Below are 25,079 nucleotides of genomic sequence, written 5' to 3'. Positions count from 1 at the left end.
CAGTTATTGGCATCTAGCCAATCCCGATAGGTTTATTTGGAAGTTTGTGTACTATAGAATCTAAACTTCCAAGAGGATCTCCCAAATTAACCCTTCCACCCAAAGAGAGTTTGTCAGTCTGTCCTGTCCATCCCCAGGCAGCAGGAACAGGCAAACCATACCTGCTGAAATAATTATATATTGAGAGCAGGGGCAGTAGCATTGTAAAATGCTCAGTGTATTATTTGCTAGAGACTTCCAGTGGATTCCATAATTACCTGGCTAAGTCTTGTAGGACGGAAATGCTTCTGCTCCTTTGTCTGCTGGACTTTTGTTTGCAGGTTTCATTAGAACCGAAATGTGAATCTTTTGGACAACCCTTTTCAGAGCACTTTCCCCACTCATTTAGTTTAGTTTCAAAATAAATGTTTTGAAATGTTCAATATCAATTTCATGCTCATTGGTGGAATACAGGTGGTTTAAGGAATATTCAGACACATGATATGCAGTTTAAAAATAATACAGGTTCAATGGAATGTGGGAAAACAAGTCATCCCATACAACTGGCCTTGAAAAGCATATACAGAGAAACACAATGTGCCACTTGTATAAAACAGAAAAAGATCACCTAAACACCTTTAAAAATAAGTTTTAAAAGGTTTTACTATCAATAATGCCCTTGTAAGGCATTTGCTCGAGATTTAAATCTGACCTAGGATTAACAGCCTTCAACTCTGCCTCAAGTTATGTTTTATTAAATGGATTATTTGAAACTTCATTACTTATAATAAAAATCCCATGTAAATTGGTTTCTAATACTTTTTAATAATTGTTATTAATTATTATTTCTATTACATTGGTACTCAATGGCCCTAATCAGAGAAAAGGGCCCCACTCTGCTAGGCACTGTTCAGAGACAATAAAAACCCAACACAACTTAGTCTTTCCTCCAAAAACCTTACAACCCATATATAAAATCATAGAAACAAAGGATTGGAAGGGAGATCAATAGGTCATCTAGTCCAGTCCCCTGCACTCAGGCAGGACAAAGTATTATTTAGATGATCCCTGAGAGATGTTTGTCTAGCCTGTTCTTAAAAACCTCCAATGATGGAGATTCCACAACCTTCTTAGGTAATTTGTTCCAGTGCCTAACTACCCTGACAGTTAAGTAGTTTTTCCTAGCATCTAACCTAAATCTCCCTTGCTGCAATTTAAGCCCATTACTTCTTGTCCTGTCCTCAGTGGATCAAGAGAACAATTTATCACCCTCCTTGTTATACCAACCTTTCATGTACTTGAAGACTGTTATGTCCCCCATCAGTCTTCTCTTTTCCAGACTAAACAAACCCAATTTTTTCAATCTTTCCTCATAGGTCATGTTTTCTAGACCTTTAATAATTTTTGTTGCTCTTCTCTGGACTTTCTCCAATCTGTCCACATCTTTCCTGAAGTGTGGGGCCCAGAACTGGACACAGTACTCCAGCTGAGTCCTAATCAGTGCTGAGTAGAGTGGAAGAATTATTTTGTGTCTTGCTTACAACACTCTTGCTAATACATCCCAGAATGACGTTTGCTTTTTTGCAACAGTGTTACATTGTTGACTCATATTCAGTCTGTGATCCAATATAAGCCCCCAGATTCTCTTCTGCAGTATTCCTTCCTAGGCAGCCATTTTCAGTTTTGTAATTGATTATTCCTTCCTAAGTACTTTGCATTTGTCCTTCCTAAATTTCATCCTATTTATTTCAGATCATTTCTCCAGTTTGTCAAGATTATTTTAATCCTGTCCTCCAAAACACTTGCAACCCCTCCCAGCTTAGTATCATCTGCAAAACTTTATGTGTTCTCTCTATGCCATTATTGAAATCTTTAATGAAGATACTGCACAGAACCATACCCAGGACAGATGCCTGAGGACTCCACTCAATATGCTTTTCCATCTTCACTGTGAACCATTGATGACTACTCTTTGAGTACAGTTCTCCAACCAGTTGTGTACCCACCTTACAGTAGGTTTGTCTTGGCTATGTTTTCCTAGTTTGTTTATGAGAAGGTCATGTGAGACAGTATCAAAAGCCTTACTAACATTGATATACACCTCTACCCCAATATAACGCGACCCGATATAACATGAATTCAGATATAACACGGTAAAGCAGCACTCCAGGGGTCGGGGCTGTGCACTCCGGCGGATCAGTGCATCTGTGTGTCTGGCTCCAACATCCTGCTCTGAGTGGCGTGTTAAAGGCGCCGGGCCGGGGCCAAGGGGTTGGATAAGGGGCAGAGGGTCTCAGGGGGCGGTCAGGGGACAGGGAGCAGGAGGGTTGGATGGTTCGGAGGTTCTGGGGGCGCGGTGGTCAGGGGACAGGGAATGGGGGCATTGGATACGGCGTGGGAGTCCCGGGGTGCCTGCTGACTATTAATAATGGAAATGCTCGAGGCCAAAACAAGGTTGATATAACGCAGTTTCACCTATAACGCAGTAAGATTTTTTGGCTCCCGATGACCATGTTATATCAGGGTAGAGGTGTATATATCATATTTTTTGCTACCCTCCTATCCACAAGGCTTGTTATCCTGTCAGAGGAGGATATTAGGTTGGTTTGACATGATTTGTTCTTGACAAATCCATGCTGATTGTTACTTATCACCTTATTATCTTCTGGGTGCTTGCAAATTGATTGATTATTTGCTCCATTATCTTTTTGGGTATTGAAGTTAAGCTGACTGGTCTGTAATTCCCTTGGTTGTCCTTATTCCCCCATCTTAGATAGGTACTACACTTGCCCTTTTCCAGCTTTCTGGGATCTGTTCTATCCTCCACACGTTCTCAAAGATAATCACTAATGGCTTAGAGATCTCTTCACCCAATTCTTTAAGGATGTATTTCATCAGGCCCTGCTGATTTGAAGACATCTTCCTTGTCCAAGTAATTCTTAACCTGTTCTTTTCCTATTTTAGCCTCAGATCCTACCCCATTTACACTGATGTTCACTATGTTAGTTGTCCGATCACTGCTAACCTTTTTGGTGACAACTGAAACAAAAAAGAAATTTAACACTTAGGCCAATATGATGTTTTCTGTTATTGTCTTTCCCGTCTCATTGAGTAATGGCCCTACCCTGTTCTTGGTCTTCCTCTTGCTGCCAATGTATTTGTAAAATGTTTTCTTGTTACCTTTATGTTCCTAGGTTGTTTAATCTTGTTTTGTGCCTTGGCCTTTGTAATATTGTCCTTGTGGGTTTTGTATATATATCCTTTGTAATTTGATCTAGTTTCCTCTTTTTTGTATGACCCTTTTTTGAGTTTCAGGTCATTGAAGATCGTGGTTAAGCCACCAGGTCTTTTTATTATACTCCCTATCTTTTCTATGGTTTGGCATAATTTGCTCTTGTGCACATAGAGAGACAACAAAATATGGACAAACAAATTCTACAGGGGAGTAGGCGAAGCTTGGTAAGGGCTAGGCAAACAGTGATAACAATTTGATCAGTTTATTTTAATAAATATCATGCTCAAAACTGCCATCACACATTTCCTTACCAGTGTCATGACCCCCATGCGATCCATTTCTCTAGCTGGACTGCGAGGTGTGAGTTTAGGGGTTGAGTGCCCACTGGGAGGAGAAGAACTTGCAAGTGATGAAGCTGTCACTGATCCAGTGATGGATGTACCTGGGTGAACTCTAGCCAGATTCAAGCCTTCTAGACTGACGCTGGCCACTCTGTTCTCTATTTCTTCAGCACGCAGTTCTGTTGATTCTTTTTCTTCTTGGATTAACCTTATGGAGTGAAGAAAGCATATGATAATATTCTGATCATTGTCAGCTACATAAGGTGTGTTTCTGGCTCTAACAGCAACTTCGCTTCTTTGAATAGTTGAGTATGAACTTGCCTTTGCAGAAGTTTTATGTGCATAGATGTGGGTAAACCCCAAAAAGTTTGATAAATGTTAGAGGAACAAAACTGTATTAAGAATACTGCCTCATAACTATCCATTCATAGTTGAGGCTGCTAATATATACAACAATTTAACTATAAAAACAGTTTGGGTAAAATTTCAAGGGTCCCCTACTACAGCACCATTAGTGAGTTTGCAAAATACAGGCACCCATACTTCTGCATACACTTTGCAGGTACAAAAATATGTGCAGACTTGATAAACTCTAACATTTGCAAGTATTAGAATCCGCACCTGCAAAACCTATTGGGCCCATATTCTATCAGAGTAGTGAAGTTTTGGAATAGCCTTCCAAGGGAAGCAGTGGGGGCAAAAGATCTATCTTGCTTTAAGATTAAGCTCGATAAGTTTATGGAGGAGATGGTATGATGGGATAACATGGTTTTGGTATTTAAATATTCATGGTAAATGGACTGTGATGGGATATTAGATGGGGTGGGATCTGAGTTACCCAGGAAAGAATTTTCTGTAGTATCTGGCTGATGAATCTTGCCCATATGCTCAGGGTTTAGCTGATCGCCATATTTGGGGTCGGGAAGGAATTTTCCTCGAGGGCAGATTGGAAGAGGCCATGGAGGTTTTTCTCCTTCCTCTGTAGCATGGGGCACGGGTCACTTGCTGGAGGATTCTCTGCTCCTTGAAGCCTTTAAACTATGATTTGAGGACTTCAATAGCACAGATATAGGTGTGAGGTTTTTTGCAGAAGTGGTGGGTGAAATTCTGTGGCCTGCGTTGTGCAGGAAGTCCTAAATATCTATGAATCTATGAATCTGGGTGCTGCTCCAACAGGAAATCAAACGAGGATGTGTGAATTTACCCCCACTGCATCTAACACTAACTTGTTTTATATATTTAAGCTTTACATTTTAGGATTTATGCTCTGTTATTTATACTGCTTCTACTGTCTATAGTTGGTAGCATTTTCCCATGGATATTCTAAAACCAATATGACTAATTCATAGCATTATAATGAACTTTTAGTGCTAATTCTGGATTCCACCCTGCTAAGGATACCCTATGGCCTTTCTTGTGGCGTGAGTTGCCGAAGGCAACATACATTGGCTATCTTGTATGTCAGTAGCACTATATGTCTAGTGTTTCTTTAACTATTGTGACAAAGTTCTTCCTCTGCCTTAGTGGGTCCTGCACTTATTGGTGAATTTTCTCGCCTCAGAAGTTCACGGCAGCCCTCAATTTGGCCACTTTCGTGGCTCAAATCTGCTGTTCACTCAGTTAGCCTCATCACTGGCCAGCATGGGGAAAGGAAGAAGAACAGTCCCCACAGACTGTGCCGATCCATCTAGTGGATCGGGGAACAGGCCAGAGACCTTCCCCTCTCATGGAACTCACAATCCAGTTCAACTCCTCCGGTATCAAGTAGGGAGTTGGGGGGATGGAGGGATGGGGGGAACCCCAGCCTGCCCTCTACTCTGGGTTCCAGCCCAGGGCCCTGTGGATTGTAGCTGTCTACAGTGGCTCCTGTAACAGCTGCGTGACAGCTACAATGCTCTGGGCTACTTCCCCATGGCCTCCTCCCAACACTTTCTTTATTCTCACCACAGGACCTCCCTCCTGATGTCTGACAATGCTTGTACTTCTCAGTCTTCCTGTACTATGCCTTCTCACTCTCAGCTTCTTGCGCCTCTTGCTCCCAGCTCCTCGCACACACCACAAACTGAAGTGAGCTCCTTTTTAAACCCAGGTGCCCTGATTAGCCTGCCTTAATTGATTCTAGCAGCTTCTTGATTGGCTGCAGGTGTTCTAATCAGCCTGAATGCCTTAATTATTTCCAGAAAGTTCCTGATTGTTCTGAAACCTTCCCTGTTACCTTACCCAGGGAAAAGGAACCTACTTAACCTGGGGCTAATATATCTGCCTTCTATCACGCTCCTGTAGCCATCTGGCCTGACCCTGTCACACTATGTTGAGTAAAAAGAACAAGAGAGCTGTCACTCCTATTACTGTGCTATTCCATATAGACCTCAATCTGCAATGTGCAGGACCTCTGACAATTTCCACTAGTTTCCACTCAAAGGGATCCCAAAGAACTTCAGCATGGCTCTTGAGGATAACTTTGCCTGCTGTCAGGGAGTAAGATCAAAAGAACTGTAAGGCAGGAAGGCAGATAGTCCTCACCAGCAGAGAAACATGACAAAGAATAAATGGGAGACACAACTTAGCATTCACCATTGTGTTTCACTTAACATTCTCAGAAAAGCTTCTTTACTTATTTCCTCATAGTGGTTTGGTTACTTTCTTGTATTTAATGCCATCTCCTTCCCACCAAAATGATTTCCTCAGTATTATCAGGGCAGATGCTCCAAACAAATCCAAATTGCTGTACTGGAGGCCCTGATCTAATAAATAAATGTGCTAGCATGTGGCCTGCACCCACATGAACTCCCAACAGATCCCTCAATCTCATCCCCAGGGTAAATTAGAGCAGCTCTGAGGCTGATGGTCAACTAACTAGGACCCAAGAGGCTATTCTGTCAGACAAGAGATCCCCAGATAGGACCTTGCAGTGGGCATAGTGACTCTATGCACCCAAGGTTTTCTCTAGGCAGGAGAATCCTCAGAGAACTAGATCTGTCAACTGTACAGCTTCTGTGTGACACCAGAAAGTCACAAAGTAGCCAGAGCAGGGGACAGTAACTGTCCCAGAGACTACGTTTTCTCTGGACAGTGTATAAAAAAGGAGATGACTCGCTACAGGGCCCATCTGTTTCTGAATGAATTTCACTATATAATGTACAAAAAGGCACTCATTTATGAGTACTTTGTCCTTTCTTCATCCTCATCTGCCCTCTCAGTCACACATGGTCAAAACAATTACATATTTTCATAAATGAGGAAAGGAAGAGGTATTAGTATATCTAGAGGCAGAAAGAGCAGATGAAATAATTGTGCAAGATACAAAGGTGGGATCAAATAAGTCAGTAGCAGCTCCTTAAGTTTTGAAATAGAAACAAACATGCTGCCTCACAGATGTCTACAGTGTGGTCTTCCCTTCTCTTGTGCATGTTAGTAATAATGCTTTACTGGAGCATGTCTTATTTGGAAATGGGAAACAATCTTTTTTGGATGATCTATACAGTAACTAGCTACCTCCAAAATGCAAAAGCTATTGTCAGAATCTTCTGAAAGGAAATCCTTTATTTGATATTTAAAAAGCAAATTTACTAGGGCTGTCAAGTGATTAAATAAATTAATCGTGATTAATCGCATGAGTTACAACACAGAATACAAAGTGTACAGTGCTCACTTTATATTTATTTTTATTACAAATATTTGCATTGTAAAAAACAAAAGAAATATTATTTTTCAATTCAACTAATAGAAGTACTGTACTGCAATCTCTTTATAATGAAATTTGAACTTACAAATGTAGAATTATGTACAAAAAAACTGCAATCAAAAACAAAACAATGTAAAACTTTAGAACCTACAAGTCCACTCAGTCCTACTTCAGCCAATCGCTCCTACATTTGTAGGAGATAATGCTGCCCACTTCTTGTTGACAGTGTCACCTCAAAGTGACAACAGGCATTTGTATGGCACTGTTGTAGCTGGCGTCACAAGATATTTATGTATCAGATGCACTAAAGATTCGTATGTCCCTTCATGCTTCAACCACCATTCCAGGGGACATGTGTCCATGTTTATGATGGGTTCTGCTCGATAACAATCCAAAGCAGAATGTACCAACTCATGTTCATTTTCATCATCTGAGTCAGATGCCACCAGCAGAAGGTTGATTTTCTTTTTTTGGTGGTTAAGGTTCTGTAGTTTCCTCACTGGAGTGTTGCTCTTTTAAGACTTCTGAAAGCATGCTCCACACCTTGTCCCTCTCAGATTTTGGACAGAACTTCAGATTCTTAAACCTTGGGTCGAGTGCTGTAGCTATGTTTAGAAATCTCACATTGGTACCTTCTTTGCGTTTTGTCAAAACTGCTGTGAAAGTGTTCTTAAAACAAACATGTGCTGGGTCATCATCTGAGACTGCTATAACATGAAATACATGTCAGAATGCGGGTAAAACAGGAGACATAGTGTTCTCCCCCAAGGAGTTCCGTCACAAATTTAATTAAAGCATTATTTTTTAACGAGCATCATCAGCATGGAAGCATGTCCTCTGGAATGGTGGCCGAAGCACAAAGGGCCATATGAATGTTTAGCATTTCTGGCACATAAATATCTTGCAATGCCAGCTACAAAACTGCCTTGCGAATGCCTGTTCTCACTTTCAGGTGACATTGTAAATAAGAAGCAGTCAGCAGTATCTCCCGTAAATCTAAACAAACTTGTTTGTCTTAGCGACTGGCTGAACAAGAAGTAGGACTGAGTGGACTTGTAGGCTCTAAAGTTTTACATTGTTTTGTTTTTGACTGCAGTTATGTAACAAAAACAATCTACATTTGACAGTTACACTTTTGCGATAAAGAGATTGCACTACAGTACTTGTATGAGATGAACTGAAAAATACTATTTATTTTGTTTATCATTTTTGCAGTGCAAATATTTGTAATCCAAAATAATAATATAAAGTGAGCACTGTACACTTTGTATTCTGTGTTGTAATAGAAATCAATATATTTGAAAAAGTAGAATAAACATCCAACATTATTTAATAAATTTAAATTGGTATTTTATTGTTTAACAGTGCGATTAATCATGATTAATTTTTAAAATTGTGATTAATTTTTTGAGTTAATCGCATGAGTTAACAGCAACTAATTGACAACCCTAAAATTTACCCTACTCGTTTTGTTTTATTGTGTAGAACACATCTAATGCAGTTCCACTTCATGTGTGCTAAGTGAATGGTCTCCAGATATAACTCAAAATAATCCATGGAATTTGGAGAGACATTGTATTTTTGGGTAAAATGTAAAATCATGTCAAGACTTCAGGGATACTGTATCAGTAGAGAACACAAAAAGGAGCTAATAGAAAAAGAAGCACACACTGTTGAACGTCTGTTGTACTATTTTACCTTCTACATGGGATATGAATTTGCCACTAAAAGAAAACCTGAGAAATTTCAAACAAAAATTCTCTTTCTCTCTCTCTCTTTTATCATCAAACTCATTTCACCAGACACAGGGGGAATAAAAAGTGTAGACACTCAAAACTACGTTATATGTCTTAAAAATCTATAACTTTTATGGGAAAAAAGGAGAAATAAAAAAAATCTGCAAATAACCAGTTAATGGATCCCTGCCATCACAATTTCCTGCTATCACACAATCTTTCATCTCTCATCATAACTCTACCCCAACTTATACACCCACCCAAACTGAACTTTGCCCTCTTTGTGTTCATTTGTGAGGAAACTTTGCTGTTACATCTACATAGTTGTTTTTCATGTCATTTACTACACCTGTTGAAGAGACTTCAAAAGGAACATAGTCCCATGGTACATTAAATTATATTAAAGTTCTATCAATTTGTCTCATCTTGGTAAGTAGATGTAAGTAAATCCCCAGTGGTGTTATGAAATGTGTTGGTTACGTTGGGCTGGAGTCTCTTGTCTGCCAAATTCATTTAGTGTTGCTTAGAAAAGAGTAGGGGGAAGCGGGAGCGCATGAGATAGGTAGGGGAGGCAGGGCCTGAGTCAGGAGAAGGGAGGGGACCATGTCTGCAGAAGGGAGGAGAGGAAGCATGGCAAAGCATGATGCTCTGTTATTGAAAGATCTTCTGCCAGCAGCTTACATTAAAGTTCCCACCAATATTTTAAAATTTACAATGTGGCCAGAAAACTAAGATCAGCTCCTCTCATCCCTCTTCTGCATTGCATCTGAGCGCATGCTGGGCACAGTGGAGAACTGAGCCCACTGTATTTAGGCTTATGTAAGTTTGCCAGCTTGTCTTTTTGACTACATTAATTATTGTGTCTATCAGCAAACATGTTAAGTCCCACATCATCCAACAGTAATGTTGTAGTATAACACAATGCAACCAAGAAACAAAATACTGTGTCCTGCCACTTTAAGGCATAAACGCCTCTTCACAGTGTTCCTCGCTCTGGCCAATCAGAGAGAGGGCCTATCGCAGCCTTGTCCATAAAAAGAGACAGACAAAGGAATGGCTGGTTTCAGGTGGAGGGAAAGTCAAACATCCATTTATGATGTCTCTTGAAAATGGAATAGTTACTCTGTGTGAACAAGACTGTCAGTTTCTCTGTTCCAGTGTTCCTTGTCTGAGCCTGGGAGCTTCCTATGCCTATTTCCTCCCTGGGCTGGGAAGAGAGGAAAAGAGGGAGCTTCCTCCCCATTGCCTCTCCTTTACATCCTTACTCTGAGCCCCCATTTAATCCCTTTGCTGCCTACCTTAGTGGGGCATAAGTATGCCCATTCACTGGATCTGTATTTGATATGTCCTTGTAATTCCTTCATTTGCTCTCCCTCTCCAGAAAACCAAAACTAAGGGGTACTTTCCCTCAAATGTGGCCAATGAAACAAAACAAATGTGCAGTTTGTAAGTCAAGCCAAAAATAAATTTGAAAATTATTTCCCAAAAACATCTGACAAAGAACCTTTTTAATCACCAGAATTATAAAACTCACGTTTCTATTCCCCCCGTTCCCCCTAAAACTAGTCAGGGAAAAAAACACCTACCCTGGCATAAGTTATGGTTTGTGAAATTTTAGGAGGGTTGGTTTTTTTATGGGAAAGATATGCCAGGGATTCTTGAAAAATTGAATTTATAATGAGAAACTAGCGTCATCCTTAACTATGCAGTGGCTTCTTCCACCACATAATAGGAAATGTATGGCTCTATCTGATTTTCTGTGGCAAAGGTATGAATATGAATTTGAACCCAAATGAATCCATAGGACCTTTAGAAAGGTCTTTTAAAAATAATCCATACTAATGGAACAGGAGGAAACATGCAAACCAAATTGTCTGTTTTAGCCCCACAAACTACTGAGTAAGAAATATTTATCTATGAAAGCTGTTGCATTTAGTTTCACCTGAAAACGGGATGTGTCATTTACTCATTCTCATGGTAAAATGACTCTCTTCCTGTCAACCAATCTGATGTTCATGAACAAGGCCCAAACACTGCCCTACGTTGCATCCACTGTGTTCTTTAATCATAGTTTTAAAACTACATATTGCTTCCATTTACTTTCCTATGACCCATAAATATATATTCACAGGGTGAAAAATATCAAGTTCTGAATTGCAGTAATATGGGAATCTGAAAGATGTGGGGCTCAGGATTTGGAGTCAAATGTGAAAATAGAGACATTATAATGAAAGGAGCCATAATGCCTAAAGTATAAAAGAAGCTAAAAGGTCCCTTGCTGAGATCAATCTTCTTGCCTAAAATCCATTTAAGAATTGCCATAAAAGGTCTACAGTATTTTCTGAACTGAGATCTGATGAAAGATTGAATATAGATCATATGCTGGGAATTAAAATAATCTTTTTCATGTTCTTAATAAATCTAAATTTTAGATCAGTTTGGATAAAACAGATGATCACCCTCTTACATAAGACATATTGCATGAATAGAAAACATCTTATCTAAGAATATAGCGGTAGGGATATTACTGACCACCTGACCAGGATGGTGATAGTGATTGTGAAATGCTCAGGGAGATTAGAGAGACTGTTAAAATAAAAAACTCAATAATAATAATGGGGGATTTAAATTATCCCCATATTGACTGGGTACATGTCACCTCAGGATGGGATGCAGAGATAAAGTTTCTTGACATCTTAAAAGACTGTTTCTTGGAGCAGCTGGTCCTGGACCCACCAGAGGAGAGGCAATTCTTGATTTAGCCCTAAGTGGAGCACAGGATCTGGTCCAAGAGGTGAATATAGCTGGACCGCTTGGTAATAGTGACCATAATATAATTAAATTTAATATCCCTGTGGCAGGAAAAACACCACAGCAGCCCAACACTGTAGCATTTAATTTCAGAAAGGGTAACTACACAAAAATGAGGTTAGTTAAACAGAAATTAAAGGGTACAGTGCCAAAAGTGAAATATCTGCAAGCTGCATGGAAACTTTTTAAAGACACCATAATAGAGGCTCAACTTAAATGTATACCCCAAATTAAAAAACATAGTAAGAGAACCAAAAAAGAGCCACCGTGGCTAAACAACAAAGTAAAAGAAGCAATGAGAGGCAAAAAGGCATACTTTAAAAAGTGGAAGTTAGATCCTAGTGAGGAAAATAGAAAGGAGCATAAACACTGGCAAATGAAGTGTAAAAATACAATTAGGAAGGCCAAAAAAGAATTTGAGGAACAGTTAGCCAAAGACTCAAAAAGTAATAGCAGTTTTTTTTTAAAGTATATCAAAAGCAGGAAGCCTGCTAAACAACCAGTGGGGCCACTGGCTGATCGCGGTGCTAAAGGAGCAGTCAAGGACAATAAGGCCATTGAGGAGAAACTAAATGAATTCTTTGCATCGGTCTTCACGGCTGGGGATGTGAGGGAGACTCCCAAACCTGAGCCATTCTTTTTAGGTGACAGATCTGAGGAACTGTCCCAGATTGAGGTCTCATTAAAGGAGGTTTTGGAACAAATTGATAAATTAAAGAGCAATAAGTCCCCAGGACCAGATGGTATTCACCCAAGAGTTCTGAAGGAACTGAAATGTGAAATTGCAGAACTACTAACTGTAGTCTGTAACCTATCATTTAAATCAGCTTCTGTACCAGATGACTGGAGGATAGCTAATGTGATGCCAATTTTTAAAAAGGGCTCCAGAGGTGATCCTGGTAATTACAGACCTGTAAGCCTGACTTCAGTACCGAGCAAACTGGTTGAAACTATAATAAAGAACAATATTGTCAGACATATAGATGAAAATAATTTGTTGAGAAACAGTCAACATGGTTTTAGTAAAGGGAAATCATGCCTCACCAATCTACTAGAATTCTTTGAGGGGGTCAACAAGCACATGGACCAAGGGGATCCAGTGGATGTAGTGTGCTTAGATTTTAAGAAAGCCTTTGATAAGGTCCCTCACCAAAAGCTCTTACGCAAAGTAAGCTGCCACGGGATAAAAGGGAAGGTCCTCTCATGGATTAGTAACTGGTTAAAAGATAGGAAACAAAGGGTAGGTATAAATGGTCAGTTTTCAGAGTGGAGAGAAGTAAATAATGGTGTCCCCCAGGGGTCTGTTCTGGGACCAGTCCTATTCAACATATTCATAAATGATCTGGAAAAAAGGGTAAACAGTCAGGTGGCAAAATTTGCGGATGATACAAAATTATTAAAGACAGTTAAGACCCAGGCAGACTGCAAAGAGCTACAAAAGATCTCTCAAAACTGGGTGACTGGGCAACAAAATGGCAGATGAAATTTAATGTTGATAAATGCAAAGTCATGCACATTGGAAAGCATAATCCCAACTATACATATAAAATGATGGGGTCTAAATTAGCTGTTACCACTCAAGAAAGAGATCTTGGAGTCATTGTGGATAGTTCTCTGAAAACATTCACTCATTGTGCAGTGGCTGTCAAAAAAGCAAACAGAATGCTGGGAATAATTAAGAAAGGAATAGATAATAGGACAGAAAATATCATGTTGCTGCTATATAAATCCATGGTACTCCCACATCTTGAATACTGTGTGCAGATGTGGTCACCCCATCTCAAAAAAGATATATTGGAATTGGAAAACGTTCAGAAAAGGGCAACAAAAATGATCAGGAGTATGGAACGGCTTCCGTATGAGGAGAGATTAATAAGACTGGGACTTTTGAGCTTGGAAAAGAGACAGCTAAGGGGAGATAGGATTGAGGTCTATAAAATCATGACTGGTATAGAGAAAGTAGATAAGGAAGTGTTGTTTATTACTTCTCATAACACAAGAACTAGGGGTCATGAAATGAAATGAATAGGCAGCAGGTTTAAAACAAATAAAAGGAAGTATTTCTTCACACAACACACAGTCAACTTGTGGAACTCCTTGCCAGAGGATGTTGCGAAGGCTAAGACCATAACAGGGTTCAAAAAAGAACTAGATAAATTCATGGAGGATAGGTCCACCAATGGCTATTAGCCAGGATGGGCAGGAATGGTGTCCCTAGCCTCTGTTTGCCAGAAGCTGGGAATGAGCGACAGGAAATGGATCACTTGATGATTACCTGTTCTGTTCATTTCCTCTGGGGCACCTGGCACTGGCCACTGTCAGAAGACAGGATACTGGGCTAGATGGACCCTTGGTCTGACCCAGTATGGCCATTCTTATGTTCTTAAGAGGGTGATCATTTCTTGGTGGACTCTCCTGACTGAATAACTTTCCCTGAAATTTACAAAAGGGAATATGAAAGTAACTAATGTGACCATTAGTTATGTGGGTATCTTTACAAACCAAATTTTTGATGAGAGTCATTTATGCTTCAGGTCATCGGCTGATAATCTGTATGTGTGTGTTGGGGTGGAGGGGAGAATAAAGAATTTTCTTCTCTCAGTCAATCTACAATACTGTAAAAATAACTAAATGTGTTACGTTTTTTTCTCTCTTTTTTGCTTTCCTCTAAAGCATTAGGTACTAGTTATTGCCAGAGGCAAGATGCTACACTAGATGGATCAATGATCTGATTCAGCATGACATAAATCCTATCTATCTACATTACCTACAGATATGTTCTCTTCTCCAAACCCCCACTATATCAGATATCTTAAAAGGTCAACATTTTAATTTTTTTAAAATAAAGATATTTGTTTAACCTATAACCTTCTGAATAGTCAGGGTCCTTATTCCTTGTAATAAAAGAAAACATGAATAAAATTCCTTGTTTTCCCTATGTTCGGAATATGCTATTTTAGCAAGATTAAACCGTCCAATCGCAAACTTTTCCTTTGGCCTTTTCTCTTGACAGAACTGCTGTGAAACAGATTTTAGAAAATTGTAGCAAAATTCCCTATGAATCAAATGGATATATGTTGGGAGTCCCAAATACTCAGTTATAAATCTACAGTGAAAAATAAGTGGCCTCAACCCACCCCAGAATGGAAAAGTTTGTAATGTCATTTTAAAACATGCTCAAGAGTATATCTTACACTAGGCTACCTTACACAAAGAGAAAGACTTGAGGAAAAACTAGCACAAGGTAAACGAGATATTTCAAACTATTCTCCATCTGATTACTAAATAGCACAGTACCTATGGGTATGACCTGGACATTGATGCACTAATGACATCTCTTTCATCTATTTCCTTGGAACTGGGAGGTAATAAATGGATGTTCTAAAGAAAACATGATATATTTATCACACAATCTTTTTAAACCTACCTTTTTTGATAAAACAGGTAAACTGTGGTTCTGCTATGAAAAGTGGCGATTAAAATAGCATCCTTGGGTTCAGTGGTTTATTGCCTCTCAATAATTCCAGATGAAATTAGTGCAGTTTAATAGATTGAGGTTTCTTTTTCCTTGTCTTCGAGCCTCATAACTCAGTTTGGGATATGAACCTCAGACTGAATTCCTTCCTGCTTTCATACCATTCTTTGTAACCCAGACCCACATGAGGTGCATTACAGATGTTACTAACAGCAGGAACCATGCACATCACTGAATTCAAATCTTCAGGATAACAGTTAATTAATGGTAGAATGGAGTTATGTAGGATGGGCACGTAAAAATCTTGAAAAGAAGGCCTGTGAATAAAGGTCAATCAGAGAGCTTCCCTGTCTTAGTGTACCCTAACATAGCTTCTTCTAAAGAGCTAGCTATTTCTCTTCCCCCTGGAATGTTCTTCACAAGCTCCATGTTTAAGAAAGGAAATTGTTATCATTACTTCCACTATAGTACATATTCTTATACATAAACACGTACATTCCCCAGTTACTGCCCTGGAATGCATGAGTGGGGCTCCGACTGCAGTCTGTGGAAACTGATCCTGAGCACCACGGGGAAGATTGATCTATGGCCAGAAAACACATTGCAGTTGGTTGATATTAGGTACCTTATTTCTTTGTTGATTGCATCTAGTTGCTCCTGAAGCATCATGGCCAGAGTCTGGGCATCTGAATGCCCACTTGGTGACAGAAGATCCATGGAGCTAAAAATAGTTTCTCTATCATCGTCATCAATATCAGACATTTCGGTGTCACTTTCAAATGGGTGGCTGCTCAAGACTCCAATCTGCTGAGTTCTGTTCCACTCATGATCCCCAAGAGATTTCACCTAAGCAAGAATTTACAAAATGCATATCGTGCTGTCTGAGAAACTATTTCAAAATTAGCTTGCTGGAAAATGGAAAAGATGAAGCGTTAACATTTTAAAATACTGGCTCTGTGATTATTAATCCCTTTCTTATTTGTAACAACATTAAGAATGATAGATTTATTTGATAGGAATAAAGATGCTGTAAAGTTCTTTCCTATGGTTTCTACTGCAGTTCAGCATTAACTAAGGAAGAGATTTTCAAAGGTTTCCAGTTAGGTTTCCAACTCCCACTGAACTTGAATATCTCCCTCTGTGCTATTAGTGTTGGCTGCTATACAGCAGTGGATGTACTTGTAGATTGGTATGGAAAAATCCCATTGTTTGCTGAGAAAACTACACAATTTGTAACCCCCTCGAGTATCTTCTACAAAACAATGAGGTAGACTGTCATATCCCACTATGGGGATTTAATTGTTAACATGAGCTATTAATACCACGTGCAATGAAAAGAAGATATCCTATAAGCTGTCTGCAAACTAGTTAGTTAAAGCACTTTTGGGGTGCAGTATGTATGCCAGTGTTTAATGCTGTCATTGTTTAGGAACACATTGTAACACTGCATGCAAAAAAGCTTGCAGTGTTGCACAAGTGAAAACAATTAAATGGCTAACCTTGGGTTCATCTCTCCGGACCTCCATACGACCTCTTCTGGGTCGCCTTATCACTTTAGTTGATCTGTAGTCGGATTGGCTATCAACCAAGGAACCCACAGAATACCTCAGTTCTGCTGATGTGTCAAGGTGAGATCTGAAAAAGGATTGAGGCACAGACAGTAGGTAAATTCAAATAACAGGAATGATAATACAGTGCCTTTCATTCTAGGGTCTCAGAGCTTTACTGACATTAATTCATTAAGCCTTGCAAGAGAAATTACATTGGGGATACAATTTAGTGAACATTTTCTAAACATATTGGGGAGTAATAAAGGAAATGAATCTTGACCCTTTTTATATTAAAAAATTAAATAACAAACCACAACAGGCCAGATCCGCAGCTGGTGTGAATTGGCAGAGCTCCAATGAAGTCCATCAGCAGAGTCGGGTCAACATTAAGCATTTTTGCATATCCCACCCTAAACGCTTTTGTAGTATTACTTTTCTATGTAAGCAATTGTTGCCATAACAATGTTATGTGATCATGAATGAAAAGGAAGATGAATCAATCTGCTTATTAAGACATGCTCTACATTATGATAATGTTAGTCAACTTACCAATGATTTATGGTTATGATTGGAATGCTACATATCTGGTACTATGTTAATAGATTAAACTAATACAACTGATACAGTCTAAGAAGCTTGGCTTCCACTAGTGCGTTTGGGGCATGACTCTGGCTTTTAAACCATTGGCTGCATTGCAGGGCTGGGGATGAGGATGGGCTAAGCTCCAGGATGACAGTGGAAGAATTGTGACTGACAGTCAGAATTCTTCCTAGTTTTTCTCTGGGTGCGCGCATGCTAAAATGGGAACACTGCCACTCATTGAAGCAATGCAGCATTCCCTTCCTGCCGCACATCAGTTTTGCTGGCTGGTGGGTGAGTGAGTGACTGGCGGGGGGAGGACAAAGACTATGTTCCCCATCCTTGATTCCTTTCAGGAGCTTAGTGCCCATGACGGAACTAACCTAGGGCAGTGCTTGTATCTCCCAGACCCATCACAGTTGCTGCTCCTGGTGGGAAATAAGGGGAGTGAAGGCTCCATGTACTCTCTGAGTATTCTTGAACAGTCATGAAGATTTGGCCACATTTTGACCTTAGCAAAAGGATGCACTTGGCATGATAACATTAGAGAAATGAAATGTAATGTTACAAATATTGTAGTGATGATACTTCATCAGTATCAAAGTACAACACATTATTATTACTTGTTTGGTTGTTTATGGTAGCTCCTAAAGTTGTGCTAGTAGCCTTCCAGGCAGATAGGAAGAAATGGTCTGTGCTCTCTGGAACTGGCAGTCTGAAGACTGACACACAGACAAGACACACAGTAGTTAGGGGGAAAGGGTAGATCATCTTTGTGTTTGTTTTAGCATGTGGTAAATATATTATTGCATCTGTCATCTCTCATTGTACTAACTTGAATGGAAAAAAGAGAATGGTTAAGAAAAGTAAGTTGTTACTCCTACACAGAAGGATTTTTAAAAAAGTAATATATTTTTTATAAATAACAACAGTGAAAGGAGAATGTTATCTGACTACTTGCATTTCTGTAGTAGTCAAGAAAGTTATTCTATCTAGAATGCACATGAAAAATATGCCTCCATATTTAAGTTTTAATTCCTTTCAAACTGGAAAAAAAAAAGCTTACAATCAGCTTCTGACCATCTTGCTTAAAAGGTTCACAGCAAGGTTAATAATCAGTTTTCAAGAAACAAAATAGGATTTTTATCCCTAAAAATATTCACTTCAGCTCAATGGAAGAATGTTGCCCAAGAAAATAATGGCTTTAATCTTTAGAGATGAAAGCTGTCTAAGTAAAGGTATAACTGATTTCCAAAATGAAGGCAATCATTTAGAAAATCACATTTATGCTAAAATATGTAATACTATCAGAAGAATATTAATGCAATCCCCCTTCCCCATTCCATCTATGTATTCTATAAATAGATTTCAACAGATGTTCATTTTCAACACAGGATCACTTATTTTGAACTAAAATAAATTGTTGCCTAGAAGAATGAGGCATTAGCCTAAATTTTAGCAACACCACATTAGTAGGAAAGTGAGAGCAATTGGTATTGTTAAAATGTAGCCACCTGATGGCTATTCAGTGACATAAGACCTTTAACTGCATCTCCAGTGTGCATGGAGTGCAGAATCAGAGTCTGGGTGATCTCAGTTGGAATTCCTAGTAGGTAGCTGCCCTCACCACAAAAAACACAACTGCAGTTATTAGCAGTTTCTCCAGAGAGATAAGAGACAGGACTGACATGGACACAGGACTGTCCTCTTACATTTAGAGACAGGTCCTTCTCTAGCAGGAAAAAGGCACATTGGCTGTGTGATGTGCGGAAGCTTGTTTGCTACAAGGCTAAGATTGCACGAGGTATTACTACTCTGTTGGAAGGAAGAAACTGTTCCTCAAGATTTTAAAGATGCTTGTTTCATCCAACTCTACAAAAACAAAGGAGACAGAAGTGACTGTAAAAGCCACAGAGCTATATCTCTTCTTAACATTGTGAGAAAAATCTTAAGCTGTATTCTTTTACCTAGACTTCAAACTTTAGCTGAGAAAAATCTATCCTGAGAGCCAATGTGGCCTCTGCTCGCAAAGGTCCAGCATAGACATGGTCTTCTATGGAAGACAACTGCAGGAAAAGTGCAGAGAGAAGCATATTCCACTGTACACAACTTTTATAGATTTAACAAAAGCCTTTGACACGGTTAGTTGGTCTGAAGAAGCTTGGTCCTCCACATACATTGCTAAACCTTGTGAAATCCTTACACGATGGCATGAAGGCAACTATAATGTATGAAAACCAAGAGCTGGACTTATTTAACATCAACAATGGAGTGAAGCAGGGTTGCGTACTGGCTCCTACATTGTTTAATATTTACTTCTCATGCCAGCTTCAACATGCATCCTGTGATGCTCCACAGGGTGTCTGTCTTAGCATGAGACATGATGGAGGTTTGTTTAGCACTGCAAGGTTCAGAGCCAAGGCAAAGGTGAAGGAGACCTGTTGTTTGTAGATGATGCAGCCCTTGTGGCTCAGTGTTGATGCCCTACAACATTTTATTACCAAGTTCTCTGATTCATGCAAAATCTTTGGGCTAGCAATAAGCTTGAAGAAGACTATTATCATGCACCAAGGCTCTTCAAAACCAGTTCCAGATATCATCTTAGATGGTATTTGTTTGGATGGCATTGACCAATTTTGCTACCTTAGCTCTACTGTTACCAGCAATGTAGATCTTCTTGCTGAGCTCACTAGTAGAATTGGCAAATCGGCCAGGAACTTAGCAAGACAGAGCCTGGAACAATAACAAATTGTCAACTAAAGTGAAAATCCATATTTATGAGAGATGTGTTTTATCCACTCTTCTATATGGCTCAGAAACATGGATGACTTATGCCACGCATACCAAAAGATTAAACAGCTTTTATACCAGATGCTTGTGTAAAATTCTTCGAATAAGATGGCAAGACAAGGTAACAAATGTGGAAGTGTTAAATCGTGCTGATATGTCATTCATGGGAACATTGATTAGTAAGAAAAGACTCAGGTGGCTTGGACATGTCAAATGAATACCAGATTACAGGCTCCTGAAGAGTGTGTTGTACTCAGAAGCTCACGAAGGATCTAGAAAGAGGCAGAGCACTGCGTAGATTTTGGGATGCTTGTAAAGATGACTTACGTATCCTTTGGAATCTCTCTGAATGATTGGGAAAGGAGTGAAGAATGCCGCTCTGGTTGGCGGAGACTGCTTGTAGATGGAGTGAAGTGTTGCAAGGCAGACTGGATCAAGATTTGTGATGACCGGCATCTGAGGAGGAAAGAATCTGCTGCTTGGATTCAAAGCACTGCTAATGTGTGAGTGTGCCCTACCTGTGGACAGGACTGTTACTCGCGCATCGAACTCAGCAGCTATCAAAGAACTCATTGGCACATACACCATGTTCTGTAAAGAGTGATAGTGCCATTTATTACATGTACTGTGCCAATTCTGTGAACAACAAATCAAGGTTTTATTGTCCAAAGTTGCCAATATGGTACCTTTAACCAACAATAAATACTATACAGCAAAACAAAAAGGAAGACAGATACCATATACTCTGAAGTATGAGATCAGAGACATAAACAATTCCAGAGACATATGTTAGAAAATATGTCTTAGGGTTTACTTCCTAGGTACAGCGTATGTCAGATCCCTATAGTCATAAATGCCAAGTCTCTTATTTTTTTCCTTCATAAATCATAATTGTGAAGGGTGGGCAAGTAGATTTTGTGCTTGAGCTGGTAAATATTAGTGACAACCTGGAAAAGCTATGTTATAACCTGTGTGGATATTCTTATAATAAAAAATCCTTGTTATTTTGATTTTAGCTTTAAATGAGCTAACTTTAACTTCTTAGTGTGTTAAGCCAGAAATGGTTATTCTAAACATAATGCAAGGAAAATTTGAAAATTAAATCAATGATGTGATTTGCATTCCATTTCCCAAACATATTTATGTTTAAAATTAAATTTGAATTGAGCATACAACTTTGAAATAAAAGTACTGATTACAAACTATAAGAATGCCTTATTAATTCTTCCAGAGTACAAACTACAAATAGTAATTGTTAATTTCAAAAGCTTCATATTCCTAATGTAAATTGAAAAATTCAAGATAATACACTGCAAACATACTGTGGGCTGTTTTGCACACACCCATCAGGGTATTCAGGGTGAATTTTTGTGTAGTCTCTTTTTGGAGGATCTTGAAAATCCTTATGGTTTGATGGAAAACTTGCGCCTGGAAGACACGTGCACAATTAGGACCCTCTAAATTAAGCCTGAGTGCATGACTTACAGTAGTGGGATGTGACTGCATCCGTTCGGTGTGTGTCTGAAAAATGTGAAACCTGTTCTGAATTAGGTCAGGGAGTATACACAATGCCTGCCAGCTCTGCAGTGGGATGGCAGACAGCGGGAGGCAGCCCAGATTCCAGTCTCCAGCCAGTAGACATTCATCTACTGCCCAGCCTCATAATGCCACATAAGCCCATGCTGTATCCTCCTTGTTGAAAGACCAGACTCTTATAATGAAGAGGTAGTTTTGGGATGAGTTCTCCTCCCTCCATTCCTGAGAGGTGGAGGAATTCAAGTACAAGTGGCATCAGGATGAATTCCTCATCATCAGGAATTCACTGTATTACTCACACTCAGTGAAGAATTCCAGCAGCAGCAGCTTTGTAAGTGTGGGAATAGGGATCGGGATGTAAACAATTTTAGAGTGCTCGGCTGAATTCCCAGGGCACAGCTGTAAGGCAGCTCATGGAGCTCAAACAGCACCTAAGCACAGGTTATGAGGATGTGTTCAGAGAAGAAAGCGAGGCAGTGAATGACAAGAAAATAAGACTGCTATTCCTCCATGATGGTGAGAGGTGGCAGGTAAGCAGCTACACCCGGGGAAGTAACCATTGTGCCAGGTGCTGAGATCTGTCCAGCAGCTCTCTCCATTTAAGCAGATATGTGGTCTTCACTCTAGAAAAAGCATCAGTGTCACAATGAAGTGCTTCATACAGCTTGACACAGAGCTTATGTTGCAATTAAACACTGTTGCTCTGTTCTACACTGCTTGTGTAGCAGTTTCCCCGTCTCTGAAATGGGGGTTATACTTACCAGTTTCATAGGGGTGTTTCTAGGCTGAATTATGGTTTAATGTCTATAAAGCACTCCGAGATCCTCATGAGAAAGGCACTATATAAAACGTGTGCGTGTCTGTGTGTATGTCCATATAACTCAAGTTTCAAAAGAACAAAGTGAGAAACCATTATAACAGTTAACAAGCTTGAGTCCAGTACATTAATTTATATTTCTCAAACAAACACAGCATAAATAATATAAAATAAAAGGTATAAGAAAATTTAAAAAAAGAGTTTTAAACAAGCATTGAGCAATCTCTCTCAGAAACATGAGGGTGTATAGTAGCTTATTCAGGCAAGTATAACAGCATTCAAGGAAAAAGAACTTGATTCAGATTAGAGTTTTCTCAGTTTAGTTTTGTACCATGTGTTTTGGTTGACAAATCCTAAACTTTAACATATTAAGCTTGCTAGTCATGAAATGAAGGGAGGAAAAACAGAGGTGTGAATTTTATTTTAAAGGACATCGTTGGACAGAAAGGAAAATTGTTCTATTATTCTATAACCATTGCAACAGCTTTCCCAAATAATTTATCTTCAGCTATCAGTAGCAGACAAGATTTGTATTCAAAAAGCTCAAGTCTCATTATTAGTTAGTTCCTGATCCTTCAACAAACTTTGGCAGACAGATCATTGTGCCTGTGAGGAACCTTGCTGAACTTTTCCTGCACAATAAGCTGATGGATCGGAGCCTTACTCTATGCACTAAGCAAAACCTTGTTAACTCTCACTTAAGGGAAAAATAACAGTTAGATATGATTGTTGGAGTATGACTCTAAATTTGTTAATCAATTCTGGTGTGAAACCTGGAAACTGGAATTCTATTTTTAGGCTTTCCTGGAAATTATTAAAGTATTTTAGTATAATTTTAGAAGTATAACATAGTTTAAAACAGAATACTTGATTCTGACCTTAGAAATATGGTAATACATACTCACTTATGTAAGTCCCCAGCTATACTATGAAAAACAATCAAAAGGGACAATAGTAACCATTGAATAGCTAACTTTTAAAAACAATGTTTTTAATGTCTATTGAAAACACAACCTTGTTATAAAGTCTTGAACAATCTTTACATGTTATCTTGAAGTTCAATTATCTTATGATCTTTTTTAAGTTACCTTGACAATGTAGGTTCAATCAGAGAGCCAGCCCTCATTTTCAACTGGTCAAGTTCAGATCTCAGTTTGTCAATTTCTTCTGACAATCTTTCCTGAAAAAAGGAGAAATGTTTTTGAGAGGAGATGTACTGACTATAAAACTGTAAAAAAATTAGTTACTGACTTCTAAAATAGGAAGTAAATTCAGGCATAGTCTCCTTTTGATGAACCCATGTAAATGCCATTACTGTTAATAATGTATGTGCATTGAGAGAAGGCTGCTTACTACTCCTTACTATTTCCTCATAAGCTGGAAGGGACTTTGTGAAGGGCTCATGTCTGAAAATTACATTTTTTTCATGCAAATTGTGTTAGAAAGAAGAAGAAACTAAAAAACAAGTAGTTTAGGGCTGAAAAGGCAAAGTAAACACCATTTACCATGGGTGATGACATGAAAGAAGCACTAATAGCAAAATTAGGCTGATAAGAAAAAATGCTGAGGAATGAACTTCCCCAAAAAAATGTGGAATGGTGGCAGATGCTGCTGCCATTGCTAGAAATGACTATTACCAACTAAGTAAGTAATGAATAACTTGAAAACCAGGTAAGACCATGATTCAGGAAAGTACTCAAACCCATCTTAAGTCCATCTCTCTTTAGCCCTTAAGTACTTAACTTTAAGCACGTAGTTAAGTCCCACTGACTTATGGCTCCAATTCAGCGAGTACATACCTAAGTACCTGCCTAGCTTTACGCTTCTTTAAAGATAGGCAGATGTTTAAGTGCCTTGCTGAATGGGGGTCTTAAGGCTCAATCTTGTGAGCTGATGAGACCTCCTAGGAGGTGCTCAGAAACCTCCATTTCCAGCGATGCCAGCAGACATGAAGGATGCTAATCACCATTTTGCACCTCTCAAACCTGGGATATTAAGGGCCAATTTTTGAACACACCTAGTTACAACAGTTGCTAGATAAAAGAAGTAGGTTTGTATAGTTTTGGTTTTTTTAACACAAAAAAATTCAGCTTTCTTCTGTCATAATAATGGATTTCTAAAAATAATCAAAACAAAGCAAGGAATTGGAAAATTAATAAAAATTGTAAATATAAAAAACAAAAACAAAAACAAAGCAAGGAAATATAATTAACACTGTCATTTTCAATGTTTCAAAATGTTTCCTGAAAGGAGAAGGAAAGGGACTTCTGCTACGAGACATCCAATAACTCTTTTAGTAGTATTTTTTAAATTGAAGAGAAATATAGAAGTGATTTGGTGATATAAATCACTTGCTAATTAATTCTTAATAACTGCATTTAATTAATGCCATGTCTATTAGACTAAATTTACTTGACCACTGTAAATGTATTAGCATTTCTTTTGCCAAAATTAAATAAATCATTCAAGGAATTTTATTTTGTAGTTTAGAAAGTAAGAAATAAAAATGTGATCATTTGTGAAGGGAACACTTCTATGGTAAATG

General features: G+C 38.8%; 1 protein-coding gene across 11 annotated transcripts in view; it reads right to left on the bottom strand.

Annotated features, from left to right (window-relative positions):
- Positions 1–25,079, bottom strand: part of PPFIA2 (PTPRF interacting protein alpha 2) — a 619,912-nt gene that overhangs the window by 78,210 nt on the left and 516,623 nt on the right. For all 11 annotated transcript variants that reach the window (XM_073327625.1, XM_073327626.1, XM_073327628.1 and 8 more), the window contains 4 exons: positions 23,623–23,714; positions 16,762–16,897; positions 15,888–16,108; positions 3,526–3,763 (listed from right to left, as the gene is read on the bottom strand). In XM_073327625.1, the coding sequence (XP_073183726.1) occupies positions 3,526–3,763; positions 15,888–16,108; positions 16,762–16,897; positions 23,623–23,714 (687 nt within the window). The remainder of the gene's footprint in view (positions 1–3,525; positions 3,764–15,887; positions 16,109–16,761; positions 16,898–23,622; positions 23,715–25,079) is intronic.

This window comes from Lepidochelys kempii, chromosome 1 (assembly GCF_965140265.1).
Source record: "Lepidochelys kempii isolate rLepKem1 chromosome 1, rLepKem1.hap2, whole genome shotgun sequence".
Lineage (NCBI taxonomy): Eukaryota > Metazoa > Chordata > Testudines > Cheloniidae > Lepidochelys > Lepidochelys kempii.
The sequence above is the reverse complement of the archived record's forward strand: the minus strand, read 5'-3'. Positions and strand labels throughout refer to the sequence as shown.